The sequence below is a fragment of the Lithobates pipiens genome, unplaced genomic scaffold (genome assembly GCF_037356315.1).
Source record: "Lithobates pipiens isolate NorthernLeopardFrog02 unplaced genomic scaffold, aLitPip1_a1.2 Scaffold_28, whole genome shotgun sequence".
Taxonomy (NCBI): Eukaryota; Metazoa; Chordata; class Amphibia; order Anura; family Ranidae; genus Lithobates; species Lithobates pipiens.
Window position 1 is genome coordinate 26,698,942 of NW_027507789.1, and position 17,908 is coordinate 26,716,849.

Below are 17,908 nucleotides of genomic sequence, written 5' to 3' on the forward strand. Positions count from 1 at the left end.
TGCGAGCAGAGCAGAGTAGCCGAGTACCCTCGGCTCGGTCTATGTCGGCGGCGGGAGGAGCCGAAGATCTCGACGGCGGGAGGAGCCGAAGATTTCGGCGGCGGCGGGAGGAGACGAAAATTTCGGCGGCGGCGGGAGGAGCCGAAGATCTCGACGGTGGTAAATTTAAAACTAACTATGCTGCAATTTTGGGAAAGGCTGCAGGGGGACAGTGTAGGGCTGCAGGGGGACAGTGGAAGGCTGCAGGGGGACAGTGGAAGGCTGCAGGGGGACAGTGGAAGGCTGCAGGGGGACAGTGGAAGGCTGCAGGAGAACAGTGTAGGGCTGCAGGGGGACAGTGGAAGGCTACATTGATGGGCATTTAAAATGTAAGTTTTTTTCCTTAAACTTCCCTCCTAAACTTGGGGTGCGTGTTATACGCCGATAAATACGGTACTCTATATGCTATTAGAGGTTGAATCTGGTAAATATATCAGACTGATCAAATTTTTTTATTTAAAGAAAAGAAAAAAGTTAGACTGTTTTGCAGATTTACAAACAGAACTGTAATATTATATGCTGGTCATACAAAAACAATGTCTTCCTTGAAAAAAAAAAAAAAAAAGTAATTTTAAGAACTTCGTTTGACTTTCTAATCATTAGTGGGGGTCAAATCAATGTTTATATTCAACCACAGTGACTGGAAATTTAGAAATAGAAAACTTTTTGGTCAAAGATTTTCAGACAGTGTATGTAGTTTTCGTTCCGGAAATTACATTAATTTTAAAAATGAATGTTAAAAGCAAGTGAAAATTTCAAACATTCTTTCATTCAGCGAATGTACAAAGATTTTTTTGCGTGAATATTCTTGTCTGAAAAATGATCCGTGTGGCCAGCATAAGGCTCGGTACACACCTGTGCAGTTTGCTTTTGATCAGCTTATGCAGTGCTTTTTGATTTTTGCGCACATGATGTTGCTGTGATTTGCATTTTTGCTTTTTAGCAAATTTGTTGTTGGGCAGATTAAAAAACACAAATTGTGGCAAAAACACACTACCTGCTTTTCTGCAGTTTTGCATTGAAAAAGGTCCTTGACCCTTTCCAAATACGCAGTAGCTGAAAAAAAAGTATATGTGAATGTTAACCACTTCAGCCCCTGCCTATAGACATATGATGCCCACAGATGGGATCTCCCATCCTGGGTGGGCGTCATATGACATCCTCTGATTCCCGGCTGTCTAGGGGGCGCGCGCGCACTCGCGGCATCACTCGGGACCCGGTGCGTGTGCCCGGCAGCCGCGATGTCCGCCGGGCACCTGCGATTGCCCAGGAATACAGCAGGACCGTGGATCTGTGTATGTAAACACACAGATCCACGACCTGTGAGTGGAGAGGAGACCGATGGTGTGTTCCCAGTACAGAGGAACACCGATCGGTCTCCTCCCCTTGTGAGTCCCCTCCCTCCCAGTTAGAATCACTCCCATAGGGAACATATTAACTCCTGCAGCGCCCCCTGGTGTTAACCCCTTCCCTGCCAGTCACATTTACACAGTAATCAGTGCAATTTTATAGCACCGATTGCTGTGTAAATATGAATGGTCCCAAAATGTGTCAAAAGTGACCGATGTGTCCGCCATAATGTCGCAGTCACGAAAAAAATCGCAGATCGCCGCCATTACTAGTAAAAAAAAAAAAAAAAAGCCATAAATCTATCCCCTATTTTGTAGATGTTATAACTTTTGCACAAACCGGGGCTGAAGTGGTTAAATTAACTGTAGTGCGTTTCTGTAAAAAGCACCAAAAAGCACATGGGTGGGAACCAGGCCTAAAACATTTAGTAGCATAATGGAGTTAAAAATGTTTTTTTTAAAAACGAGCCCTTCATAGTACAAAAAGAGCACATAATTGTTACTGTAAGGGTTTCATTTTTTTTACTGTGCAATAGTGAAAGTAATATTTACAGTAGCAATTTTCTCTTTTTGTACTATAAAGGGCTAATTTTTTTTTTTTATCTCATTATGTTACTGGCCGATTAATCGATTATGAAAATAGTAATCAATTAATTTCATAATCGATTAGTTGTCGATTAATCGATTAGTTGTTTCAGCCCTAAACAAAAGTAAGTACACCCCTATGTGAAAATGTCAATATTTTGTGTGGCCACCATTATTTTCCAGCACTGCCTTAACCCTCTTGGGCATGGAGTTCACCAGAGCTTTATAGGTTGCCACTGGAGTCCTCTTCCACTCCTCCATGACGACATCACAGAGCTGGTGGATGTTAGAGACCTTGTGCTCCTCCACCTTCCATTTGAGGATGCCCCACAGATGCTCAATAGGGTTTAGCACTGGAGACATGCTTGGCAAGTCCATCACCTTTACCCTCAGCTTCTTTAGCAAGGCAGTGGTCATCGTGGAGGTGTGTTTGGGGCCATTATGTTGCAATACTGCCCTGCGGCCCAGTCTCTAAAGGGAGGGGGATCATGCTCTGCTTCAGTATGTCACAGTACATGTTGGTATTCATGATTCCCTCAATGATCTGTAGCTTCCCAGTGCCGGCAGCACTCATGCAGCCCCAGACCATGACACTTCCACCACCATGCTTGACTGTAGACAAGACACACTTGTCTTTGTACTCCTCACCTGGTTGCCACCACACACGCTTGACACCATCTGAAACAAATAAGTTCACCTTGGTCTCATCAGACCACAGGACATGGTTCCAGTAATCCATGTCCTTAGTCTGCTTGTCTTAAGCAAACCGTTTGTGGGCTTTCTTGTGAACCATCCTTCTGGGAAACCGACAGGCTGACTCCCCACCCCTTCAACCTCTGCAGCAATGCTGGCAGCACTCATATGTCTATTTCCCAAAGACAACTTCTGGATATGACGCCAAGTATGTGCACTCAACTTCTTTGGTCGACCATGACAAGGTCTGTTCTGAGCGGAACCTGTCCTGTTAAACCACTGTAAGGTCTTGTCCACCGTGCTGCAGCTCAGTTTCAGGGTATTGCCAATCTTCATTTAGCCTAGGCCATCTTTATGTTGAGCAACAATTATTTTTTTCAGATCCTCAGAGTTCTTTGCCACAATGAACTTCCAGAGACCAGTATGAGAGAGTGAGAGCGATAACACCAAATTTTACACACCTGCTCCCCATTCACACCTGAGACCTTGTAACACTAATGAGCCACATGACACCGGGAAGGAAAAATGGCTAATTGGACCCAATTTGGAAATTTTCACTTAGGGGTGTACTCACTTTTGTTGTCAGCAGTTTAGACATGAATGGCTGTGTGTTGAGTAATTTTGAGGGGACAGCAGCAAAGTGTCATTTCGTCAGTGTTTTCATGCGACAAGATATGATAAAATATTTACAAAAATGGGAGGGATGTACTCACTTTTGTAATATACTGTGTGTGTCTATATATATATATATATATATATATATATATATATATATACATACACACACATACATATATACACATACACACACACACACATACTGTATATATGTATATATATATATATATATTTTTTTTACTAACTCTAAACAAACCTTTATCAACACTGCGGAATGAATGAATATCATCTTTGTGTAAACTAGTTAAGTGTATCCCTTGCCAGCAGGGGTACCCCAGCAAGTTTCAGGGCCAGCAATAAACCCCAGCTCCTGTCAGGGCCAGCAGTGATAACACCTATCAAGTGTCAGGACCAGATATGATAACCCCCCAGCAATAACCCCCAGCAAGTGTCAGGGCTTTTTAATAACCAACCAGCACAATAATAACCTGCAACAGAATAATAATACAAAGCAGCAATAACCGATTCCAGCAATAAAAAACCCGCAGCAGAAAAAAAAAAAAAAAACAGCAGCAATAATAACCCCCAGCAGCATGAATACTCCCCACTGCTCCCAGTAATAATAGCATTATAAGATTTTTAGCTTTCTAAATCTTGTTCTAGCTTTTCTTGCATGATTTTACGGCAATAAATTACATTATCAAGATAAGATGCATGTACTTTACATCTGATACTGACAATAAACACCAGTAGCTGGAATGTAAGCGATTGTATCCTATTCTTTATGTTTTTTATGGACGACTGTTTCTTCAGTATAAACATTTGGATTCCTTTTCTGTATAGATCAAGAAAAAGCATCATTTTGCTGTGAAGGGTCTATGAGTGCTTGAAATTCATAGTTTACAAATATGCCATGTACTACACCTCACTTACACTCAGAAAGGTATCCAATTGTATTCAAAGCATTCTTAACCCTCTTGTATTCTTTTTTGTATTGTAACCGTATGGTCTCCCTTTTTATATAGAAAAGCTTTGCGTAAACTGTTGGTGCTATATAAATCCTGTATAATAATAATAATAATAATAATAATAATAATAAAAAAAAGCATTAATGCACGTTTCCATATCATTTGTAGACAGATCAGGCTCTATGGACCCAGATTTGGACTGTGAGAACAAACAGTGTATTTCAGGCCACAGAGGAGGGGAACAAGAAGAGGCCATTCTCAACTGCACACCACCCTTTATATGGATTAACTGCTCATTTCTGTCTGACAGACAGGAAAAGTGCCTTTACTCCCCTACGCTCCGGGAGTGGACTGCTCCTTGGCATCCTCATATCGAATGCAGAGCTATGGGCCATGTTTTGGTCTTAATAATGTCGGAGGACCTTAAAGGGATTGTAAAGTAATTGTTATTTAAAAAAAAAATAATAAACATGTTATACTTACCTCCACCGTGCAGCTTGTTTTGCACAGAGTGGCCCCCGAACCTGCTCTTCTGGGGTCCCTCGGCGGCTGTCTCCGCTTCCTCCCGCAGGTACTTCTCACGTTCATGCGAGCTCCCTCGCATGGTGAGAAGCATCTGCGGGCGCGCTCCTGTTATACAGCCGGCGGCTATAGCCGCTCGCTGTATCACACGGCCCCGCCCCCGGCGCTCTGCATCAGTGGATGTGATTGACAGCAGCGCGAGCCAATGGCTGCGCTGCTTTCCACCCATCCACTCCAGCCAATCAGGGGCCAGGCTGAGTGGTGAAGAAGGACGGCGGGGGTGAGCGCGGGATTTTCGAGGGGTGAGGTAAGTAAAACGGGGGGGGGGGGGGGCTCGGGGTGCAGGCACTGTCAGATGTTTTTTCACCTTAATGCATTAAGGTGAAAAAACATTTACCTTTACAACCCCTTTAACTTCTTGGCTCTAAGCGCACCCAAATTTGTGGCCTCTCGGCAGGCAGGCCTTGGTACAAAGCGGGTGCATATTTGCATGCAATAGTGCAAACAGCGATGTGCTGAGAGCTCACGCCCTGCATGCTCTCAGCACAGTTACTGGGGGCTAACGGAAAGCTCCTATTCACTGTATGCAATCGGGAGCTTCGATCATGTGACAGCCTATCACGGCGGTCACATCACCATAAGTCCCACTCCACCTCCCGACATTCGAATCCCCTTAAAGGGCCGGTAGGCGCCAGCTCCAAGGGGTTAAACAATTGGGGTGTAGGGAAGGAAAAGACACAAGGATTGGTCTAGCAGCACAGAGGAAGTAGTGTAGAATTAGGTAAGTAAAAAACTGTTGTACCGGGTCTGCCTAGCCTGTTGTGCCTGGTCTGACCCACTGCAAGGGAGAACAATTCCCAAAGTTTGGCTTTAATAAAATAAGACAAGAAATTAGGATAGCCTCCACGTTAACCCGCAGAAAAACTCCAAAATACCAAGAAGATCCAAGTCAGGAGAGAGAGTAGACAGGATATACAAGCAGCCTTTCTCAAAATTTGTAACATGGGGGAGACCTTGAAATAACTTTCTGGTCTCAGGAAACCCCCTGCTAATTACTATGTCTACACCTCAGGGTACATTAGCATGAAGGTCATTGGGAAAAAGCCCCTTTTACAGATAGCTTAAAAGAGTTTTGTTGTCAGTGATTACCTGTTTGCAACAGATATTGTTAATTTCTCAAGAACCCCCTAACAACCTCTGGAAGAACCCTAGTACAAAGAGATATACAGTAAATCAAATACATTATGACACACTCGTAAATGGTTTTATTACAAGCCAATGAGTATCACTAATATTTTATTCAGCTCTGGACTGATATTTGTTTTAAATTGGTAAATATTTTGTTTCACACTGTAAAATAGCTTTGTGTAATTTCCAGCCCATTTTTCAGTGGACTTTTCTAGTCAGAGTTTAAAGTGATTGTAAAGTTATACTTACTTGCTCTGTGCAGTTGGTTTGGAAAGGGCAGCCCAGATCCTCCTCTTCTGGGGTCCATCTTCAGCTCCTCTGGACCCTCCCTCCTGTCAAGTGCACCCACAGCAAGCAGCTTGCTATGGGGGTACCTGATCCGAGACACTGCTCCCTGTGTTCAAACATGGAGAATAGTTCAGCCCCACCCTCTGTTTCTCTCTCTCTCTCCTGATTGATCACTGACTGACAGCAGTGGGAGCTAATGGCACTGCTGCTGTTCCTCAGCCAATCAGGAGGAGAGTTCCAGATGGCTGAGGCACTCGTGGACATCGCTGGAGAGAGATGGGGCTCCGGAATTGGGGATAATCTGTAAAAATGACAGCGCTACCACAGGGGAGAATAGCTGCTGACACTACAATGTGACAAATTGTGTAAGGTTATATATAAAAAAGTGCAGCGCACTATATTGTGTATCAACAGTGGGTGGGTAACCACCAGTAAATAAAAAGAAATATGCCCAATATGAACACAATATGTGTATCAATAATAGTAATTAGATATACAAATAAATTAAATAAATGAATGTGCCCAATATAGATATATGCGAGTTAGACATCAACACAACAAATGCGTTGTAATGTTCGGGGGACCAGCTAGATCGCAGGACACAGGCTTCTCACTCAAAAGGAGGTTTATTAAACTTAAATAGCTTCACAGCAGCAAAAACAAAAGAAAAAGATTTCAGTCTCACCGACTTGCAAAGTCCAGAATTGCTGTCTCAATAAAACAGTCTTTGATTTCTGCTGCAGGTAGCTTCCCATGTCAGAAGGCTTCCAGGCAGGACACTGCTGTCCACTTTTGTTGCCGCAAACCAAACACAAACACCATCCACCATGTCCTCTACACTCCTCCACACCCATCTACACCTGTCTTGTTTTAAACCCACTTCCTCTGACAGGTGAGTTAATCACTTTTGTTCCATTAAAAGGGACCACAGTCCAAACAGAGGAGAAACATAGCGTCCTTCCAGGACCCAGCCACGGCGTCCTGTACAGCGTATAAAATAATAAAGTGCATAAGTGCTAAACAAATGCCATTGGCAACAAAAACAGAGTGCAATCATAAACACAAGTCCACCAACACCCGTATTGGAGTGAACTCACAACACACTATGCAAATGTGACAGAGTGAGAAAAACAGTCTGTGTATAGCCTCATACACACGATAGGACTTTATACAAACTTTCCCTTGGATTTTTGTACAAAGGGCGTCGGCCCTGAACTTGTATTGCATACACACAGCAGGACTTTTTCAGCCAACTTTCACAAAATCACGTGGTTTTTCTGCTCTTTACCGCCACCTTTGGTGAACTTCTGTAATGTTGTCTGATCTTTTGCATTGGTTCTGAGCATGCCTGTTTGTACTTTGTACAAAAGTCCTATGGTTTTCTGTACACACGATCAGACTTTGCTCCATCAGACTTTTGTTGCCAGAAAGTTTGCACAGCCAACAAAAGTCCAATGAAAACCAAAAAAGTTTGTCCGATGGAGCGTACACACGGTCGGACGTTGCTCCAAAACAGCTAATTTGCATGTTTGCTGTCAAAAAGTCTGATCGTGTGTATGGGCCTTATTAGAAACGATGGTAGGCAACTGTCTGGAGAAGAAACACCAGGGGCAAGGGAAGGGTAGGTACTCTTACCAGAAGATGTGGACACACTCAACAGCAGTGGTGAGTCAAATAGGCATGGAATGGGAACAGGTCTTGAACCACGGTCTCCAAAAGTCTGACTTGCACCCACATATCTCTCATCCGACAAATGGTTGGAAGTGGAATCATATAAAAGTAAAAAGTAAAAAGCTTCCACAAAAATGTATGGATTTATTTAAAAAGAAGTACAGACATCGTGATGATGTGTACAATTAAAATCAATGTGATCACAAAGAAAATCCAGATAGGCGCAACGTGCAAGGCTGGCTAGCATTAAACTGACGCACTTCATCCTAAAGGACTTCAACTACCGCAGTTGAAGTCCTTTAGGACGAAACACATCTGATTACTGCTAGCCAGCTCTGCACATTGCGCTTATTTGGATTTACTTTGTGATCACATTGACTTTGATTTTAATTGTACACATCATGTCAGTACTATATTTTAAATAAATACATACATTTTTGGCCTACGCTGTGTGGAAGCTTTTTACTTTTATATGATTCCACTCCCAACCATCTGGCGGATGAGAGATCATCCGTCAGATGGTTGATGATTAATTATTTTTTTTTTTTTTTAAATGTAGCTGTATTCTTTTTATTTTAACCATTATTGTAATGTACCACTAAAGAATAACACAAGATAAAATCTCCTGCTCTTGACAACTGCAGTGATACCATATATATTTTGTATGTTAGTTGTTGTCTGTACCTGTAATACAGCCCAGAAACAACGGTGCACATTTTTCTTTTTTAACCTACCTAAAACACACTGACACAAATTTATTTTTATTTTATTTTATTTCTACAAAAAAAAAATACGGACCCTGACCTTTGACCCTATCCTTGGCATTGACCTAGATCCAACCTTGATCTATCCATTTGTTTCTTTTTAATTTCATTTTTTTTTCTATGCTTTGATTTTTACAGCTTCCTCTCCTGCAAGGATACACTGTATTCTCCATTCAGAAGAGGAAATAAACACATGGGCGGTCTGCACAGTGACTGATCACTGTGATAGCCAGTCAGAGGCTATCACAGCGATCATGTGACCTGGAACTAGGAGTCCCAGGTCCCAAATGTTAGTACGAGACCCAGGGCTCTTGGTAAGAGCGAAGCGCACTCCCAGCACAAAGAGAGCTAAACATACATTCGGCCCCATGGAAAAAAAAAAGTCAGGTTCAGTGTGGCAGCATATGTGCGTGCCAACATCGGGAAAGGGTTAAGGTCCCATTTTCTGCTTTATGTTTTTGTTATAATTTGTTATTTAGGGATGTGGTGCTCTGCATTCCCACCCATGCCATGTTTATATTGATTAACAAACAGTGTATAACAGCCAGAATACCTAAATGTAGATCCAGACAATTTACTGAAGTCACATATCAGCAAAATAACATCACTGGCGTTTCAAGGCCACAACAGTTCTCTTTAGCAAGTTAACAGCAAAGCCGATATTGGGTCTTGAGTAAGCTGCTCATCAGGATCTATATTTTGGCATGCTGGTTGTTTTGTACAAATGGATTCACACAACACCAGCACTTAACCATGCACCCACCCCTATAGAGGCGTCTCTTAGATATCTGTGCGGTATAACTTTACAAATTTACAATTTTTATTGACCATTCTGGTGACAGTCACTGATAGTCAAAAAAGCAGGCGTGCAAAAGGGACCGTGATACAGAGTCTGCACAATTGCACATTTTTAAAAGATATTGTACATCTCTCTGCACTTTGCATCCATATAGCACAGCAGGGATAACCGTGTTACAGGACTATGTACATCACTTACATTTTTATTTTATTTTTTATATGAAGAATTGCTTACACAGGTGTTTATGCAGTGTATTTAAATGTTCTCTTTTTGCAGTTTATAAGCATCAATAAGTAAACCTCTCTCATTCTAGACACAATACATGTAATAGTAAATCACAATGTGCCTGTGCACTCAAAGGAAATCCTCCTTATTTTTTTTAATATTGGCTAGTCTGGAATAGTAATGGCTTACCACTGCACTGGGAAAGCACTTAGCAATGAAATATGGTAACATTAGCGCAGCAAATATACTCAAAACATTCCTAAGCAGCAGGTCCACTGTGAAAAGAAAATATTAAGGCAGCTCATAAATATTGAAATATATCCCATCTATCACTTGTAATGAGGAGAAGCACAGAAGAAAGACAACACAAAGGTGATCAAAAATATATATATATATTTCTTCTGAAAATATCTCATTTTACAAAACATACCCAATTTGGACATTCACTCTGTGTTTATAACCCACAACAAAATTACAAAATAATTGTTATTAGAAATTAAAGGGTTGGCTTGGAGAATGCCGATATGTTGGTGAATCTCACCTTCTACTTGCATGCTACTGGTTATGGTTGAAAAAACACTCTTAAAGCCCCATACACACTATCAGATATTCTGCTGATTTTTTCCTTCAGATTTACCAAAACCATATAATAGGAGGTCAAACCTTAGGAGTTTCAATGTGTATGCAATCAAGCAGGCCCTTCTACTACATGGTTTTGGTAAATCTGAAGACAAAAAGCAGCAGAAAATCTGATAGTGTGTACGGGGCTTAACCGTATACGCACACTGCAGCAATTTTTATTTCAGTGGAAAGCAAAAACAATGGGCAATTATGACTGGTAATCCCCGATAGGCAAGACTGCACAATAAAAATATTGTGGAGATTACTTAATTTTACTGTAGGAATATGAAGAAATGACAAGATGCCTGTATAGGAAACTTGTCATGTTAGAAATATAGGGTTGCAACTGATGAGCACCTTCTAAAACATAGGAGTTTTTTTTTTTATTTACCATAAAACCTTTTCTCTAGTAGTTCCATGGAACTATAGTCTTTTATGCATGGGTATAAGTTATACTGGCTATACCAGAGAAATGGAAGACAACCTTCCTGGAAACATCCTACCCGTATCAACAGACAAATGGGACAAATGCAATAAGCAATTTCCAATGAATATTGGAGAAAAAATAAATAAAAATAAGTATGGATACAAAAAATCCTATTTTATGCCAGTGTAACAATGTGCATTGTTATTTAGGATGTAGAACTTTACTTGCCCACAAGATGGCAGCATTCGACACTTCGCTTTAATACAAGTACTCAGAGCATTCTGGGAGATGTAGTCTGAAAGCAGACGTTTCTACACATTAAAGCTGAAGTAACAACTATGAAGCTCACAAGAGACCGCCAAAACCACATCACCATTAAATGTGCCCCCCCCCCCCCCCCCCACCACCACGTGACAACTTGTGTTCTTCTCAGACTGACGCAGAAGAACAAGGTGAGAGGGTCACAGACCCACACTTCACTGCTACTCATTACAATAAGTTCTTGTTGCCATGTAGGCCTACTTGGGCTATAGTCACTTCCGGAAACACTGCTCTTTTGATCAGAGCTAAGTACCTTGCTGCCATCTATTGTGGTAAGCTGCTACCCTTTTTACACTAAAGCTGCCATTAAACCCATACTGTTGAACTCACTTAACACTTTTTCTCCTGCTTAACTGACCCCTTGCTTCCACAACATTTACCTTTGCTTTAGACAACCTAAAGGGGTACTACTAATGACTACGTAGTTTTATGTGTACATTGAGTACTCTAAGTGAAGTACCAAGGATAGTATTTAAGTGATGAAGTACACTTGTTTTATGTGTTTTTATTTCATGTACATACTCATTGGGATTGATGTGGACCATTGGGCAATTTAAAAAAAAATTAAGTCAATAAAAGTTATGTGAATGTTTACCTCATTTTCTTCTTGTGTTTATATTATATATTATATTATACTTACAGACCTTTTTCTTAGCAGCTATCAAGCTACTTTTACGCCCTATGTCTACAGAGGTAATGTAACTTTCAAGCTTATGTCTTGTATGTACATAAAGTTTATAGAGCAGCCATTCCGTCTTTCTGACCTGCTTCTATAGGGACTTTGCAACTCTGCAGACAAAGCTAAAGCTTAACTCCAGCCCTTAGCCTTTAGTTTTGCACAGTTCTACAGGCAACTCTTCTGTAGTGAATGTTCTTACTCTAATTACACTGCACACTGTGAGCTTCTCGCATTCTGCATTAGAAGCTGCAGAAAGTCAATTAGAGCCCAACCTTTTTCCTGGTTGGAGGATTTCCAGCTTCATCTATCCCTTTCCTTCTCAGCCTGACTGCACCTAGCTCACTGTTTTCATTCATTGTATTTTAGTTCTTTGAAATATGGAGGCTCAGCTTTACATGCGGGTGTTATCTAGGGTAGCCTGCAAGCAAATCCAGCCTGCCTAAGAGTGCCCACTTTTCCACACTGATATCCACTTATCAAGGTGTTTTAATATTTGCATAGCTCCTCCCAAAAGTCAAGCCACTACTTGCATCAGAGCTGAAGCATTGCATAGAGAAGCACAGAGACTCAGTGATAATGCCATTGGTTCTTAAAAAATATACGCAATAACAGATTTTTTATTTTTTATTTCACTCTCATGCCCATGTTGATGGTGGACAACTACACCCACAGTGTTAGACAAAGCAAGGAAGAGGCAGATTTTTTTTATTGCCATGTCTGCATTAAGAGGACTTCCATTTATTTCCTGCAGTGTCAAGAGCTCATTCACATGGGTGCCTAAAACGTTCAATGTGTACACTGTATGCATTTAAAGGCGGCACTATAGGAATCAAAAGGAGGATACACAAAGCTGAGTCTACAAATGAAAATGTATACCACATTTAGCAGTGTACAAAAAAAAAGTAGGATTGAGCTGCGTTTGGGGCTCTAAATATGTGCATATTTTACATGCATATATGCGTAGTCATTGTATTTTAGGCAGGACTTTCTACTAGCCCTGTCGGCAATAACCTTTTTTTCTGTGAAGAAAAAATTAATATGCGAATGAGCCCTAACACAGTAAGTGAGAATAATCCCTTCAATGGAATCATAAAAAAATTGTAAAAACAGTAGAGTAGATAGGGGAACCAGTGACATTTTTAGCAGGGTTTTGTCACTGTATGTATAGCAACAGAGATTTTTAGGCAACGATTAATCAACTATCCCAACTTTAACGCTGCCTCATCTCTCCTGCAGCCATTAATCACACCTTCCCCTGGGGGCGTGTTCTCCTTCCCATGGAAGGTCATTTCAATCTTCCTTATTGGTCACCACTTTGTCCGGCTCATCACACTTCCAGCGCTTCTTTTTCCCTTCCCTGCACAGACATAAGTCAGCACAGAGTCTCCTGCCCCTCTTTGCTGTTCACATTAACCCTTCACCTTCTTCTATCTGCTGTCCCTTCCATAAATCTGCACCTGCAGCCTCTGCTCTCAGATCTGGGCATTCCACACAGTTATTTGGCTGACACCCTTTTCATCCCAGTTTAGTCCTCTACTAACTGTCCTGTCCCCATAACACAGCCATATCACTCTGCCTATTGTCCTTCAATCTGCTCTTCATTAACACATATTCTTACTACCCAGACACCCAAGCCTATTCACTATTTCTTATCCCTAATAACTGCTGCAGTTTAGCCACAGTGTCATTGTGTTTGCAGTTTACCTGGGTGTCAGAGCCGGGACAAGGTCATCCAGTGCCCAGGGCGAACATGGCAAGCTACATCCACCCCCATTTAGATGGTGCAAGGTATGTTATGCATGCAATGTTTGGGACGTGCACTGAAATAGTACTAACATATCATCCAACTTTTGAAGTTGAAGGATATGACCCCCCCAGCCTATTAACTATTTCTTATGCCTAATAACCGCTGCGGTTTGGCCACAGCTCAATTGTGTGTGCAGTTTACCTGGGTTTTACGTGTGCTCCCAATGAATTACATTACACAATGGATTTTCATGAAAGCCCATCAAAGTGTGGAATGCTGCATCTTTGATATGTTTTCAGAAAATAACCGTGTAATAGAATTCATTGGGAGCGCACCTAAAACCCAGGTAAACCACACACACCATCACACTGTGGCCAAACCACAACGCATTAAACGTGAGCCCTCTATAAGGCTAGGTTCACACCTTTCACCTGATACACACAGAAACACACTGTCCATTAGTAGACATGTGGCAGTGCCATTAATTGTTAATAGCACCCCCACACATCTGCTAACACATGCATTTTCACACCAAACTACATAAAAAATTTAAAGAAAAAAAATATTACATTATAAAAACTATATACACACACACACACACATATATATATATATATATATCACATATATACATTATATATATATATACACATATATACATACACACACATACATATATATATATATATATATATATATATATATATATATATATATATATATATATATATATATATATATATATATATATATATCACATATATACATTATATATATATATATATATATATATATATATATATACACATACACACACATATATACATACACACACATATATACATACACACACATATATACATACACACACATATATATATATATATATATCACATATATACATTATATTATATATATATATATATATATATACACACACACATACATACACACACAAATGTAAAAAAAATAAAAATACTTAAGGGCTTCTTCACATGTGTTTTGGCCTCTGAAAAGTGATCAGCATGTGGATTGCTCTTCAGAGAGCATTTGACAGGTGGTAAGGAGCCGTTGTAACTCCATCCCTGCACTAGCATGCTGCAACCATGTCTATTGTACACAGTTGTGGAGCAGCATTTACTTCGAGTTCAACAAGAAAATTCATTCATGCTGCAGCAGTGAAGTAAAACATCACGACTACAGCATGTGTACATCCCCAGGCACTCCCTCTGCAGCTAAAGGGTGTAGTAGTTGAGGCACCCAGGGGGTGCCAGTCTGCCCCCTCTCGGCCATCATAATTTAACCACACCCAATCATCACTGCAGTACGCTAGCCATGCCACACGCCACTTTTTCCCTGAAACAAGTATTTCTTTTTTTACATTTTTTTTTATATACATCGTTTTTACTAATTTAATTTATTTTACATGTTCAAATATTGCACCTGATTTGAGTATCTTTTTGCTTGTTGAAATTTCGAAAGATAATTTTTACATTTTACATATTACAGATCACAAAATTGTTGAGCGTAGTATAATTTGGTTTATGAATTCTGGGATTTAGACATTTATTCACCCTATTGCTTTAACACACTTATCTTAATTTGTAATTTATTTTTACTAGCATTATAAAATGTTTAATGCATCCCATAGAATACTTTATTACCACTAATGCCATATAAACAAAGTCCACTTACTACAGAGGGCTTACGGAAACGGTCTGCTCTTGCCTTGAAATAAGCCTCATCAAACGACGAGTGGCTGCCCTTCAGTTTTTCAGAGAGGTTTCGATAGAGGCGCTTGGCGGCATTGGGTGAAGAGGGCGCAGTGATTTTTTTGGACTGGGTAAGTTGTAGATTTTGCATCTGTTGGGTCATCCTCACCCTTCAAATCCTAAATAAAAAAATAAAATATATATTACAAGGAAATTCTGGCTTGTATTATGTGCTTCTAAAACAATACAAATGAACATACTAATACCTGCTAAATGTAGCCAAAACCCTGTTCACACTTATGTGGTATAGCAGATGTTGAGGCAGGTGCATAAAGCAACATACAAGATGAACTACACTACAACTATTGCAACCAAACAATAAAACAATGTCTTGCTAAAACAATAGCTGGAAATAGAGTATTTTAAGAAGCTATGGCACCTCATTCAAAGGGATCAATCTTACCAGATGCAGTTAAACACATTTTAACCTGCAGTCCATTCAAGTGTGTTGAAATTATTTTTCAGAGGCCCTGCCAAAAAAGTTCTCTCTTCAAATGACTGCCCGTTTAAAGCAAAACTATACCCATAACAACTTGCTTCTTGCTGGAGGCTGCCATTTTGCTGAAGCCCAGAGGCCCCAAACATCAGTAAACCCACCGATTTAACGTTTTAAAAAAAAAAACAGGTAAATTCCTGGAATGCTGTAATTGCTACCTGTCACATTTGATTATTTTCAACCAAACTGTCAAACCATCAAATGGTCATAATTGATCACAGCACTACGCCAGTTGCAGTTTAAAACAAAAGCAGTGTCCTTGGCTGTAAAGGATAGGAGGGTTTAATTCTGCTTTAAAGCTGTCAGCAAATCAGGCTCTACAAGTTCAGCAGTGCCTAGAAATGGAGAGCAACTGAGCATTTACAGAGCAGGGTGAAACAGTGTATTACAGGATTTAAAAAACACACTTAATTTTAATGTTATACATAGCTATACCTGCAAAATGGGCCAGCCTGAAGTGATCTAGTAGGACTTAATTTTATGGCTGTAATTCCACTTTAGTTAACTGTAGGGGGAATTCTAGGCCAGAAAACCTAAAGCTAAACTCCAGTCAAACAGCTAAATACACAGCTTAAATTAAATATATGGTAGTTTTAACTGGCAGATGATTTGTATTTTTATATAGTGCTGCAATTTGCCCAATCTGGCAGAGCAAGGGGCCTGATTTTTCTCTGCTTTCCCTTAGGCTCCTTTCACACTGGTGGAGTCCACCAGTAGATCCACCCGCTCAGAAGGGGATCTGTCCACTGATCCCCCACTAAGCAGGTGGATGACAGGTCTGATGCAGAGCAGACACAGACACAGCCCACTGTCCACTATGGGCTGTCGGATGGAAATGGACCGCTTTCCAGTTACCATCCGACTGTCATCTGATCCCATCCACCATTCATCTGTTTTTTTTGCAGACAGAACCGGATTGGATGTTGATGGATGTCAAAGGACACATCTCCATTGACATCCGTCCCTCTATCTATTTCCTGTATATTGTTGCATATTGGCTAAGATTGAATACATAACATGTTCAAACTTGGTGAGCTTGGTTTCTCACGGCTCAGTGAGAGACTCTGATTTTCTTGCACGAAAGAGTTGTGACACTTTTTTCAAAGATCTTTTTTTCCCCACTTGATTTGCAGGTTATATTTATTCTTTAAAGTAGATCTGCACCTAAAAAAAAAAAAATATTAAAAGCCAGCAGCTACTAATATTGCAGCTGCTGACTTTTAATAAAATCACACTTACCTGTCCCAGGGTCCAGCGATGTCGGCGGCAGATGATGAGTGATCGCTCCTCTCGCTGCCCCCGCCGCCATCCTGTCAGGGAATCGGGAAGTAAAGCATTGCGGCTTCACTGCCCGGTTCCCTACTGCGCATGTGCGAGTCGCGCTGCGTGTCTCTTCTGGTCCCCGCTGTGTCCTGGGAACTGTGTGTTTCCCAGAACACAACGGGGGGCGTCTGCGGCGGTCTGCCCGGAAGTGGGTGCAGATACCTGGATTATCCAGGTAACTGCACCCCCCCTCCCCCCTGAAAGGTGCAGATTGTGGCACCGGAGGGGGGGAGGGATCAGATTAGCGGAACTTCCCCTTTAGGGTGAAGAACCGCTTTAATAGATAATTGCAAAAGCCAAAAAACTCACATGGTTTGTGCTCATATGACACAAACTACACTCAGTTTCAACTAGAACCTTCTACAATCCCAACTGTTTTGATATTCCAATAAGATCTATGAAAATTAGAATGTGTGTAGGCATTTCACAATATTGTGTGACATACAAAAAATTGCAACAAACATTTGTTTCTCCAGGGTCTTTGCTTTCAGAAAATATATAATGTTCTAGGTTCTAGGTAACTAGTAAAAAAATAAAATTGCAGATTTTTATATGTATGTGAGAAGTGTCAGAATTGGCTTGGGTAGCAAGTGGTTAAAAACAAATCAAAAAGAACTTATCAGGATAGAAATATGGGAGCTGTCACTGACAACTTGTTCATGAAGATGAGAATAATATTTCAATACTGCCATGCCAATCCTTCTATCACTTTATGGGGATTTGTTGAACCTTAAAAATGTCATTAGCAGAAGCCTTGCGTTAAGTGGAATCACAATTATGTCCAATCATGTCCTTCAATCCTCAAGACTTGCC

At 40.7% G+C, this 17,908-nt stretch overlaps 1 protein-coding gene across 1 annotated transcript in view; it reads right to left on the reverse strand.

Annotated features, from left to right (window-relative positions):
- ANKFN1 (ankyrin repeat and fibronectin type III domain containing 1) overlaps positions 1 to 17,908 on the reverse strand; it is a 666,636-nt gene that overhangs the window by 462,615 nt on the left and 186,113 nt on the right. The window contains exon 4 of the mRNA XM_077458934.1: positions 15,200 to 15,395. Within this exon, the coding sequence (XP_077315060.1) occupies positions 15,200 to 15,379 (180 nt within the window). The 5' untranslated portion in view covers positions 15,380 to 15,395. The remainder of the gene's footprint in view (positions 1 to 15,199; positions 15,396 to 17,908) is intronic.